At 36.4% G+C, this 14,235-nt stretch overlaps 1 protein-coding gene across 4 annotated transcripts in view; it reads left to right on the forward strand.

The window, feature by feature from the left end:
• Positions 1–602: 602 nt before the first annotated feature.
• Positions 603–14,235, forward strand: part of npr2 (natriuretic peptide receptor 2) — a 74,957-nt gene continuing 61,324 nt past the window's right edge. For all 4 annotated transcript variants that reach the window (XR_015491822.1, XR_015491820.1, XR_015491821.1 and 1 more), the window contains exon 1: positions 603–1,542. Coding sequence is in view for 1 of the 4 variants with exons in the window: in XM_087254196.1 (XP_087110322.1) it covers positions 843–1,542 (700 nt within the window). In the remaining 3 variants the exon portion in view is untranslated. The remainder of the gene's footprint in view (positions 1,543–14,235) is intronic.

Consider the following 14,235-nt stretch of genomic DNA (forward strand, 5'->3'; position numbering starts at 1 on the left):
TCTGTAAAATAAGAAAACCTGTAACCATTGGCATAGTAGATAAAAGAAATACTATAGAAATTAGTGGACACATTGGACCGCTTTATTCAAAATATCTTCTTTTGCTCTCAGTAAACTATAAATTTACTATGTAAATATCATGCTTTATGAAGACATTTTGTAAATGTCCTGTTGTAAACATCAATACTTGATCTTTGATTTGTATTTTGAATTGCTTAGCACTTAATTTATGCTCTAAAGGCAGTTTTTTATTTTTATTATATTTATTTTTTTTAAGATTCCAGATTGTCAAATAGTTAATTAATGTTAATAATTTAGTTTATAGTATTGCCACATTAAAACAAAGTATGTATGGATTTTAGTTACATATGTTATAATTTGACTCATTACCAACCATTTTTATATTCTCATAACAACGTTATCAAGCAATCAAACGAGCAGTTGGGGAATTTAAAATGAAATTGCAATCTACCCTAACTGGCTGTGAGAGTAGCCTATATTTGACCTGCAGACAGAGGGAGCAGTTAACTCGTGAATGGGTTAGTATATCATGACGTGTTGAGGCTGTGTGTGAAAGGGCCGCGCACGGTGAAGTTGCGCTCATCTGGATGTTCACATACACACACATACTGAGTCTCACGACGGAGGAGTCAGACTCGTGAAGTCAATTTAAAAAAGCATAAGGAGACTGTCAAGCGATTTAGTTGGACTACGTGGAAAATGCGTAACTGATGGATTGTTCTTTTGGTTTAAAACCCGACTCTTCTCTTTTAAGCTTTATTTGAGAAGGAAATTGCTTTACCTGGAGCGCGCTCAGACTACGATTCATTTGCCAACATAAGATGGGATCGCTACTTAAGATGGGATATCGTGTTTTTATTGTGCTGCTTACACGCATGGTCGTACTGGAATGCAGAGCAGAAAAAGGCAATATTACTGTCGCGGTGATGCTGCCCGAAAACCTGAAGTATTCTTGGGCTTCGCCGCGCGTCCTCCCCGCTATCCGTATGGCGCAAGAGAAAATTCAGAAAAGCGGACTTTTAAGGGGACACACAATCAACCTTCTTAACTTTAGCACAGAGGATTCCTCAGGTTCTTGTTCGGAAAACGAGGCGCAAATTATCGCTGTGGACACAAAACTTTACCACAAACCAGATGCGTTCATCGGACCCGGCTGCACGTATTCGGTGGCGTCGGTCGGACGGTTCGCGTCCCACTGGAAACTCCCTTTGATAACCGCGGGAGGACCAGCGTATGGTTTTGATAAGTGGGAAGAGTTTAAAACTATTGTCAGGACGGGCCCGACCACCAAGAAACTCGGAGATTTTGTCAATTATCTGCACGGACAGTTTAACTGGAGCTCTCGCGCGTTAATGATCTTTCATGACCTCAAACAGGACGACCGGCCGCATTACTTTCTCTCCGAGGGCATTTACACGGTTCTGCGCGAGGAAAACATTACAGTGTTGGCTTTCCCTTATGAAGACGAACAAACTTATAATTATAAAGATATGATCACATTTATAAAGGACAACGGCAGAAGTAAGTTTAGTTTAAGTTACCATATGCCCTTACTACTAGAAATAAAAAATGCTGGGTTCCACACAATTCCTTCATGTTGTCCCAACAAAAATCGATTAAGTTAACTTCATATTTTAATTATTTAAGCGGACTGAACGTAAAACAGTTAAATTGTTCCAAAATAAACCGTGAATTGTGTTGTTTTAACTAGTTTTAAATAAGTTTTAGTCAAAATCATTTTTGAGTTTAGTGGTGTTTTGATATACCAAATACTGAATGGTGATTTGTTTACAATTTACCTGTACACTAGTATCCAAGGTACTTAAAAAGCATATAATTTTACTCCAATAACTCAAGGCAAAAGCACAAATTGCAATACAGCTCTTTTTTGTTGTAGCTTCAATGAATCTAAATTATATTTCACTCGAATTACTCTTTTTATAATGACTACAGGAAAACAAAACAAAAAAACCTTATGATCGTGTTTTTTAAATTATTAAGATGCCTGAATAGTACAATAAACTATTCCCCTAAGAGTCCTGTACATAATTTAGTAACCGTTTAAAATTAAAAATAAAGAATGAGGCATGTTTCCCTTTAGATGTTATATCTTTGTGTAATAAAGCAGTTGCTGTAATATATAACACTTAAGATGCATATCAAAATACTGTGATATTGCCATCTGGATTTGTCACTGTTATGGTTTGGTCCTCTCCCCCAAAACCACACCCGCACAATTAACATGTGTTCAAAGCATCCTTCCATGGCAGCAACACTGATATTCTCGCTTCACTACATCTAAAATCTGAAGATTACAATGAGGCATTGATAGCTTTGGTTTAGGGCAGACACCACCTGTGTTTCCCCGGGCTGTATTTTTGGCCCTGTGGTGCCCTGGGTGAGTTATTTACAGCACCGGCAAAACAGGAGGGCACACACTCTATTTACTGTTAATAAAGCAATATTGTCAACATTTATGGACACCTTGTGTTCATATACTTGCCAATCACACAATTTTACAGTTTGTTGGATGTTCTTATAGTATTTAAAATGTGTTTGTATAATTAAAAAGCTAAAATTAAGCAAAAAATAAATCAAAGACAATATAACATAACTTAAAAACATTTTTTTAAAAGTTGCTTTCAAAAATACATATAAACTTCTGATTCAAATACTTCAGAGACTAGTTTTCTTCATTAGGGACATTATCAGAAACTTTAAATGTTATTTGAAACAAATGATAATTGATCAGAAGAGTTGATGTTGAACTTTAAGCGGGTACAGAGAACCCCTAAAACATGTTACTTTCTGGAGTGCAGCTCGATTCTTTGTTACAGTGCTTGACATTCTTATAACCCCAATGAGCTGTCAAACACAATTATTATGGCAGGAGGGGAATAATGCTAGGAATGAGAAGAACACGTACTGCAATGTCACAGAGGTCTTTGTGCTTAAACTCTGCCTGTTAGTTCATTATTTTTAACTGAACTCCCTGAAGATTCGTATAGCACAATATATGCATTACAATACATTACAGCATTTTAATTAAGATATGGTTTATAAAATGTATTGTGTAGTAAAAGAGAAAGCATACCGTTAGTCAGAGTAATACTTCAGCTTTGAGGTCTAGCTCTTAGAGGTCCAGATTCTGAAATTTTCAAGTACTGAGACAGAAAACAAAGGGTAAAATCCCATAACAGATTTAAATATGTCAAGAAAATAATGTTTCCCCCCAGTTTTTTTTTTTTTATATAAACAACAATTCTTCAGCGAATATTTTATTTTAGAGTGATATCAGACAGTGAAACACTCGATAACAAAGGAATGTTGCAACAAGTTTATTCTTTCAAAATGTTTTCTTTTTTCTTATTTTTAATTTGATACATTTACAGAAAATCCAGTGAAATTATCATTTTCATCCCTACTGATCATCAGATCAGTTTTTCTTCATAGTACCAAGGCAATTATAATTATGAGACACTGTTTCTTTGACCCAAACAGCTGTTGTCTGCTGCTTGTCATTTTAAAAACTGAACATAAACCTATAAAGTGCACTGTTTTAAGGCAATTACTGAGAGGTTTTTTTTTTTTTTTTTTGTGCATTTCTGAGGGCCGGCATGTGTTGCATATGGGCAGATTCTATGTGATGACAAATATTTATTGGTGGTTGAGGCAAAACTAAAGCTGTAGTCTTGATACAATTCAGCTGAGTGTGATTTTAGGGACACACAAAATCAGAAGGCTTTGTCTAGTTAAGGGCTGAAAACAGCTGCAGCTGGCAAGCAAGATGCAACCTATTCAGTATAGTCTGACCACATTTGTTGGTTAGATGTTCCCACTGTTTCCCATTTGTATTTCTGTTCCAAAAATGGGATTTTATAAATACCTGACTGATTGCAGAATATTTGCCACAGTTTTACATGACATATCTGGAAATGTCATAACCCTGGACAAATTATGAACTTGATGATTCATGGGTTGAAATTCCTCATAGTATATAACCTAGATTTGTGCAACATTAATGTTTGTCTGAGTTATCATTGTTATAACATTACAAATCCAATTAGGAAAAGCACATTTTCAGTTTCATGATCTTTGCCATAGAAATATATTCATCGTAAGAGTAATATTCATGTCATTTGGGAGAATTGTCCACCATCCCTTAGTTAGATCAATGGTTCACATAGCTGAATCCACACTGCCATGGCAACAAAAATCCATGTCTTCCAGTGTCTCCTTTGAAAATGCAACGAATGTCCCTTGATGCCTAAAGCTTTTCACAAAGACATTTAAAGGTTGATTACGGTTTTGTCTTTGACAGTATTCTTTAAATAATGCTTCCAGCATGCTCCTTCAAAGCCACTAAATGAGGAATTTCAACATTTTAAAAGCTATGATTGGTTTGGTTTTAAGCTGCTGCTTGATTTCTGCTCTTTCCCTAACCTTGTTCTTCTGTTTGGTTTTCAGTTTCATAACCTCTCTTTACAAAAATAAGTATGTCACCAAAATAAGCGATAACATCAACACATGGCCTTCATCTGATAATACTGACTTAATCGTTTAGTAGCTTTTGAGAGCCATTCAGCATGTCTAGATTGTTCTGACATTTAACTACGCTGTAATAGTGTGTGAACATTTAGAGCGCTTTTATAGCTAATTGCTTGCAGTTGCCGTTTTACTGTTGGCTTGATTGGCTGCTCGCAGATCCTGATTATCCACGTCTTTGACTCGCTCATAAGATTAATTTATTAACATATTTCAAGAGTGAGGCTGTGCCATTTCTAACTGCATTTAGCTTGAGGTATTGCTATGGTAATTAATGTAATCTGAAAGTAAAACATCTTCGTATGTTGAATAATAAAATATGGTAAAAATAAGTTTAGAATACGTTTAAAAAAAACAGTGGATTAGTGGTTAGCACTGTCGCCTCACAACAAGAAGATCTGTGGTTCCAGTCCTGGCTGGACCATTTGCTATTCTGTCTGGAGTTTGCATGTTCTCCTCCTGGTGCTCCGGTTTTCCCCATAGTCTAAACCTGAGATGTGCAAATTTGGTCCTGGAGTGCCTGTGTTTTTGATATTTTAGTTCCAACCCCAATTAGACACCTGAATTGACTAATCAAGCTCTTTCTAGGTATATTAGAAACCTCCAGGCAGGTGTGTTAAAAGAAGTTGAACTAAACTATGCAGGACAGTGACCCTCCAGGACCGAGTTTGGAGACTCCTGGTCTAAACACATGCTCTATAGATGAATTGGATGAACTAAATTGGACGTAGTGTGTATGTGTGTGTGTGAATGAGTGTTTATGAATGTTTCCCAGTAATGGGTTGCGGATAGAAGGACATATGCTGCGTAAAACTGGAATAGTTGGCAATTCATTCTGCTGTGGCTGCTCCTGATAAATAAATGACAAAGCGGAAGGAAAATGAATGAATGAATGAAAAATTCCACAGACATGTTAACAATTACAAAAAAATATGGCATAATGTAAAAACCCACCTCAAATTGCAAATTTTATTTTGATGTGGCATGTTACCAGGGGCGGACTGGGACTAAAAATCAGCCCTGGCACTGTAGCCACACCAGCCCACATTACCACAGCGACACAGCCCCATCCACGGACACGCACATTCACTACTTATATTGTTGTACAGATGGTGACAATGTAAGCAGTACCATATTTTACGCAGCTGATGTCCTCCAAGCTGCAACCCATCATTGGGAAACCCCTATACACACACATTCACATACATGCACTACGGCCAATTAGGCCTACCCAATTCACCTATAGCACATGTGTTTGGACTTGTGAGGGAAACCGGGAGGAAACCCATGCGAACATGCAAACTCCACACAGATACACCAGCTAACCAGCCGAGGTACGAACCATCGACCTTCTTGCTGTCAACAGTGTCCTTTCCAGTCTATTTCAGTTAATGTTATGCATTTGGCAGCATCTGATTTTAGAGCAATTTTTGACGTTTTCTGGGCTTTTCGGCACCGCCTTTTCTTTTTTTAACGGTCCATCTCTGACAATTAGCTTGTGTTGCACTTACTGTTTGTTTGACATTCTTGCCAGATTTTGATTACGTCCATGTAACCTCTGATTGGGTCTGCCCATCTCAAAACCAGTCAACCATTGCCGATTGGGCCAACGCTTAACATTTATTATTATTATTGTTATTACTATCATCATCATATTCACATCTTGCAAGAGAAAAACATATAAAAACAATACATATAAAAAAAGTCATTTAAAAAATAGCATACTGGCCCACATTTAAAAAAATGGTCCGGCCCTTCTGGCATTTGCCAGAACTGGCAGATGGCCAGTCCGCCCCTGCATGTTACACTGCATTTTCAAACAGCATACAGCTTGTTGACAAGAAACAAACACTATTACTACATGTGACCCTGGACAACAAAACTATTCATAATTTGCAAGGGTATATTTTTGTAAACGGTTAAAAATGCATTGTATGAGTAAAAATTATCAACATTTTTTATTGCAAAATCATTAGAATATTAATATGTGAAGTACTTTAAACTGTTTATTTTTTTACTCGACCTTGAAGTAATATCAGCTGAAAACAGGCTGGGAACTTCTCCCTTTTTAAAACAACAGCCAATAGTGTTTTGCTTTATTATGTTGCACAAGCGCATCAAATAAAAAGCAAACGAGAAGCGTCTTGAGGGGGTGGGACATGTCAGATACCAAAGAACATTTGATTGGTCAAGATTTGATGAGAAATTGAAATATGAGGTGACATGGAAAAAAGAAACGATGGTCTCTTTAGGCTGAGTGCCAAACTGCAGGCCTTGTTTGTTCATATCAGTTTTATAATTTTGAAATTGTGAATTTTGTCACTGTTTTGTACCACATTAGCTTAGAGATATCCTCAAAACTAACATCCTGATAGTAACATCTAAAACATTTTATTTTAATTTTGTGGTACAGTACCTTTAAAGGGACTATTTTGTGGTCCATATCTTTATGAGTTTCTTTCTTCTATTGAACACAAAAGACGATATCTGTAAAAGGTAAACCTGTAACCAATGACATTCATAGTCAAAATAAATACCGTGGAAGTCAGTGGATACAGTGGATCACTTCCTTTAAAATATCTTCTTTTGCGTGCACTTGGTGAACTATCAATTTACTATAAGTAAATATCATGCTAAGGGTGTAGAATCGGCGTGGATGGAGGGGTTGTGTCCCCACCAGTATCCACCAATTACTGAAATGTCCCTACCAATAATTGATTCAACTTCAAAATAAAATAATGCTTTGTCAACCCTTAGTAACCTACATTGCTATGAGTACATTATAATGCTATAAACCAAGGCTGTGCAATTAATCGAAATTCAGTTTTGATTTTGGCCTCCATGCTCCGTGATTATAAAAAACAATAATTGGGATGAAATAGTTAAATTGCATCCCACACCTTTCTAAATTTCTCTACATATATACCTCCTGTTGCAGTAAAATCAAGTAAATTGAAATGTGCAGCATGGAATATGATTCATTAATTGTTTTTTGTTTTATACTTGTAAGTTTTTGGTTTTACATGATTACTTTTAAAAGGGTAAAAACAATTTGTGCAATGCATGCACTCTAGAGATGTACGTATGTCCTCACAAATGTCAAGAGCAAATGAATTGGGTAGGCTAAATTGTCTGTAGTGTATCAGTGTGAACAAGTGTGTATTGGTGTTTCCCAGTACTGGGTTGTGGCTGGAAAGGCACCCGCTGCGTAAAACATTTGCTGGATAAGTTGGCGGTTCATTTTGCTGTGGCGACCCTAAATTAATAAAGGGACTAAGCCGAAAATAAAATAAATGAATGAAGGAATGAATGAATGAAGATGATTTTCCCAGTATTTAGATTTTTTGAACCCTCAAATTCCCGATTGTCAAATAGTTTATACACGCCATATGCCATATCATAACAAAGTATATATCGATGCAGAGCTTATTGGTTTTCATCTCATAAATCTTCATTTCAATGGTTGTGAGGTCACATATTGGAATTGCAGTGTTTTGTTATAATGCAGGCACAAACTTCTGTATGTAACATCTTCAGAGTGGTTGGCTTTCATAATGTAAACTTCAAGTGTATACTGTAAACATACACACAAATAGCTGTACATGTTATGTACGATTACCTTCATATAAACAATATGAGCAGCGCATAAGGAGAAAAAAGCCTCTGTCGGGAGTTCACTGAGTCACTTTTTCCCATATTCAGAGGAAAATGAAAAGTGTTAGTGCATATGATGTGCCAAAATGAGTGGTGCTAATGTGGACAATGACATTTTCAATCCAGCATGCAACATTTTCTAAACACAGTTTGATCATATTTTTTCTCATTACTGTGTGTCTAACCAATATAAAAACCAAAAAAAAAAAAAAAAAAACTAAAAAAAGGAAGTTGTGGTGACAATTCACAGCCTCAAGGCTGATTATTATCTCATCAATGCATGGAATGCAAGTTCACAAACTGAACAAGTCCAAACAACAATAACAAAAGACACAAATTAATCTGACCTCGGGGTCATAGCAACAATTCAATCAGGAAGCAGAGAGAGAGAGAGACATTCTGATGCCTCTGGATAAATACAGTGTGTGCTTTTTGCCATTGACATCACAAAGCTTTTCACAACAAAATGTACAATTTAAGATCATGAGCTCATCAACGGGATTAACATGTGAAATTGTGCATTATGTAAAACATTAAATGATCACACTAATACTCAATATTATTTACATCTTAAACAGTTTGTGTATATATAGTGTATGTGGAAGCCATATACAAAATTAAATGTTTCAGTAATTTTAAATTCTAATTAAGGCAACACGGTGACTCAATGGTTAGCACTGTCGCCTCAGCAAGAAGGTCGCTGGTTCAAGTCCTGGCTTGGCCAGTTGGCATTTTCTGTGTGGAGTTTGCATGTTCTTCCCGCATTGGTGTGGGTTTCCTCTGGGTGCTCCCACAATCCAAAGACATGCGCTATAGGTGAATTGGAGAAACTAAATTGACCGTAGTGTGTGTATGAATGTTTCCCAGTACTGGGTTGCAGCTGGAAAGGCATGAATAAAAAGGAATAGTTAATAAATGAATTACATATTCTGTTTAAATTTCGATTTGTTGATATATAATTTTGAATATATAAATACTCATGTTTAGTAGTTTGTTTATATTTTTGACCACCTTTTGGAATCAGGCTTTCTTACTAACTGATAAAGGAAAGAGTGACAGTTCTTGTTTCTGAAAAGCTTACAATATTGTATGCCAGTATTTGTGCTTATGTATTCTGTGTGTGTTTTTTATTATGTTGTGGTTATATTTGACTAATAGGATGTTGGTGTTGTTGGTTTATTAGTGTTGTTGCTATAGGCTGTTTGGGGTGGTTGCTAAGTAGTTGCTACTGGCTCAAAAATACAAAAATCCCTAACCTGAAGGTAACAAGCCACACAGTTTGGTTGATCAATAGTTTCTTCAGCCCAAATGAGGAAGCATATGCCAACATTTAATCCAACCATTAATTTATTCAATTCAATTGAATTCAGCTTTATTTGTATAGCGCTTTTACAATGTAGATTGTGTCAAAGCAGCTTCACATAAATGGTCATAGTAACTGGAACAGTGTGGTTCAGGTTTTAGTGTTTAAGTTCAGTTCAGTTCAGTTTAGCTCAGTTCATTGGGATTTAATCATTACTGAGAGTTCAAACACTGAAGAGCAAATTCATCGATGCGTAGTTCTACCAATCCTGAACCATGCGAGGCAGTGGCGACAGCGGAGAGGGAAAAAAACTTCACCTGATGGGAGTGAAGAAAAAAAACCTTGAGGGAACCAGACTCAGTTGGGCACGACCATTTTAATTTCTCAGCTGGCCGCTGGCTAATTTATTTAATTGTTAAAACCTAAATTATTAAGTATTCTGTATTTGAAACATAGTTTAAATGCAGTGGTTAGCACTGTCGCCTCAGAGCAAGAAGGTTGCTGGTTTGAGTCCCGGCTGGGCCAGTTGGTATTTCTGTGTAGAGTTTGCATGTTCTCCCCATGTTCGCGTGGGTTACCTTCAGTGCTCCGGTTTCCCCCACAGCCCAAAGACATGCGTTATAGGTGAATTGAATAAACTAAATTGTCCGTGGTGTATGCGTGTGAATGAGTGTGTATGGGTGTTTCCCAGTACTGGGTTGTGGCTGGAAGGGCATTCGCTGCATACAACAAATGATGGAAAAGTTCATTCCACTCTGACCCCTGATGAATACAGGGATGATTACAAGTAAAATGAATGAATTTAAATGTGTTTTTTCAAAACATGTCTAAACAAGTTAGATGTAAAAAATGACTTTCAACTTGACATATTTTTGCCTCTCAGATGATTGAAAGTACATTAAAGTAAGGTGTGATGCGAAAAAAGTTTCTCTCAAACTTTTAAAAAACCTATAGCACCACATGCTTTATAAACAACCAAAGCACAAACAATAGAGCAGCATGTTTTGTTCCTGAAAAGACAGCAGTTACGAAACTACATAGCCCTTTTGAAAAAGTGACTCACGGCAGATGAGGCTGTCTGAGAAGAAAGAGGGAATCAATAAAACATCTTTATTTTCTTCAATTGATATCAATTACTTTCAAAGAGACAAAAGCATGAGTATCATTCACCAGTCGTGACACTTACGAATAAACAACCCACAGCTGAGCATGTTTTGTGCGGTTCACAAAGCAAATGACTAACAAAATGACTTGGCGCAAACATGCAACAAATTGCAAAACAGCACAAGCACAATTGAGAGCCTCGTCATAGAAAATATTCCCAAGCAGTTTTCATGGGCTTTGTGTATCAGCCAGGCTCATGCAGATCCTTATAAATAAAAACACCGCTGAACATTTTCCCTGTCTTTTTTGCACATTTGTCTTGGAGCATGTCCAGGAGACTGCAGGACTACTTGGCATGAGTTTGTCTGTGCTAGGCTGGAAGAGCTGAGGATTTGGGGGCTGAGAGGCAGACGGGGCAGGCTTTGGTCTAACACGGAAATGTCTGCTAACTTAGAGTCTGGTCCCTGAGCTGGCAAAAGCTACGCTCGAAGACACGGCTAATGGAAATAATGGCCAAAAGCGTAGATGCCAAGGAAAACATACACACATATGCAGAAGATTTCATGTGCACACCAATGCTGTGCCATGCAGAAAGAAACAGTACACCTCAATCCTGTGCAGCAACCCAAAAATCTTTCTCAGTTCTGCTTTCAGTGTGTTTTTATCGTATTTTTCTTTTATGGCGATATTTTTTTAGGGCAGCACAAGATATTGTTTCGGCATCGATATCATGATGTGTGCATCTGCAATAGTCACATTGCAGGATCTGCAGTGAGTCAGGGATATAGTTATGACAAGTGTTGGGGTTATCGAATTATGAGTATTAATGAGTTATGAGTAATGTAACACATTACTTAAAAATTAAGTAATAATATTTGAGTTACTTCTTCGTTTAATTAATTGGCTTTAAAAAAATTAATTGCTGAATTAAAACGAAAGTCACCACATGAACCAGGCAGTCAATGAGAGAATGTGTTCATTATTTTTGATGTATCAAAGTAAAAGAATAGCTGATTATAGTCACAATGCACAGTGATTTTACTTAAGACAAATAGTATCAAACACATTGCTTAAAACTTTCAATAATCTGTTAATATGGCACGTAGAGCTCTGCGGTCAGGAAGTTTTTAGAAGATAACATCATCCTAAAATATTTTTTTGATGTGTTATGTGTTTTAAAAGGTAAGTGAATGTTATACAGTGTGTTGTTAATTGCAGAGTTCCTCTCATAAAAAAAAAACAAGTTCTAAGAGATCAGCCTCAAGAAGGTATGAAAAAGTAGCTCAAAAGTTTTTTACGGTGGTTTATTCTGCTGTGGTGACCCCAGATTAATAAAGGGACTAAGCCAAAAAGAAAATGAATAAATGGAAAAAAAAAAAAACACATAAGTACATAAGTATTTACAGCCTTTGCTCAATATTTGTTGATGCACCTTTGGCATCAATTACAGCCTCAAGTCTTTTTGAATATGATGCCACAAGCTTGGCACACATGTCTTTAGGAATTTTGCCCATTCATCTTTGCAGTACCTCTCAAGCTCTATCAGTTTGGATGGGAAGCGACAGTGTACAGTCATTTTTTGATCTCCCCAGAGATGTTCAATAGGATTTAGTTTTGGGCTCTGGCTGGGCCACTTAAGGACATTCACAGAGTTGTTGTGAAGCCACTTGATTGATATTTTGGCAGTGCGTTTTGGGTCATTGTCCTGCTGGAAGATGAATAGTTGCCCCAGTTGAGATCAAGAGTACTCTGAAGCAGGTTTTTATTTAGGATGTCTTATTACATTGCTGCATTCATCTTTCCCTCTATTCTGACTAGTCTTCCAGTTCCTGGCGCTGAAAAACATCCCCACAACATGATGTGCCACCACCATGCTTAATTGTAGTGATGATATTAGCCTGGTGATGTGCGGTGCCTGGTTTTCTCCAAACATCCAATGAGTCCTGGTGGTTCCAATATATATATATATATATATATATATATATATATATATATATATATATATATATATATATATATATATATATATATATATATATATATATATAAAGCTTAACTAGGTTAACTAGGCAGGTTAGGGTTATAAGGCAAGTTGTTGTATAATGACTGTTTGCTCTGTACACTATCGAAAGATATATAGCTTAAAGGGCTAATAAATTTGACCTAAAGATATTCTTTTTTTTTTTCATTATTAAAACTGCTTTTTTTTCTTGTCGAAATAAACAAGACTTACTCTAGGAGAGGGCGAGGCATGGCGCAGTAGGTAGTGCTGTCGCCTCACAGCAAGAAGGTCGCTGGTTCGAACCTCGGCTCAGTTGGCGTTTCTGTGTGGAGTTTGCATGTTCTCCCTGTCTTCGCGTGGGTTTCCTCCGGGTGCTCCAGTTTCCCACACAGTCCAAAGACATGCGGTACAGGTGAATTGGGTAGGCTAAAAATATCTGTAGTGTATGAGTGTGTGTGTGGATGTTTCCCAGAGATGGGTTGCAGCTGGAAGGGCATCCGCTGCGTAAAAACTTGCAGTTGGCGGTTAAGTCCGCTGTGGCGACCCCGGATTAATAAAGGGACAAGGCCGACAAGAAAATGAATACTCTAGGAGAATAAATATTTTCAGACATGCTGTGAAAATTTTCTTGCTAAGTTATACATCAATTGGGAAATACTTAATAAACGAAAAAAAATTCTAAGTGGGGCTAATTCTTACTTCAACCGTACATATATAGTATATATCCTGTATATATTGAGTCATTATTGCTTTTACTATTACCATTAATAATATATATATATATATATATATATATATATATATATATATATATATATATATATATATATATATATATATATATATATATATATATAATGAAATATATTTATTTTCCTGAATAGAGCTATTCAATCATCAGTGGAAACTATATGCATATTGCAATATTCTGCAGTTTTTTTCTTATCATGCTGCCCTGAACCTCACATTCATGGGGTTTTGCAGTGCAAAATTGAAAATTGTAAACAGGTTGAGGTATTTTGTTTCCTAATGTTTTTTAATCATTGTAAAATAAGAGTTTGTGTTTTTATTATTATTTGTTGCATTGTTTATTACTTTTTGCCAAGTTAAACACAAAGTACAACAAATACAGATTAATCTGAAAAGATTTTTCTTCCCCACACATACATGCCTCAAACATCCAGGATTTAATGTTACAGTTTAACAGTCACACACTTTTTGATGATCCATTTGTTGAATTTAAGTTACATTGCATTTACATGCCATCTAATTCTCATTAGATTATAAGTGGACTGTTAGGTTAGGGCTAGGGTTGGGGTTAGGATTAGTGTAAATTGTCATGTACTTGCAATGTTTCTAGTCAGTTAAATGTCTGTTGAATAAGCAGTGTCAGCAGATATTAAGCACACAGTCTATTGATACTCATGGACCATCAAAATAAAGTGTTTCCGCCAACTGAGAATTTATTTACTCCAAGTATTGAGAATATGATTGAAAATGAATATGTAAAGTGCTAACTAAATAATCTTTAGTAATCGTCCTCATCATCATCATCATCATCATCACAAAACAACACATTTTTTTTTCAGGGTTTCGAATTTACGCA

The sequence above is a fragment of the Danio rerio genome, chromosome 5, assembly GCF_052040795.2.
Source record: "Danio rerio strain M-AB ecotype USA chromosome 5, GRCz13ab, whole genome shotgun sequence".
NCBI lineage: Eukaryota > Metazoa > Chordata > Actinopteri > Cypriniformes > Danionidae > Danio > Danio rerio.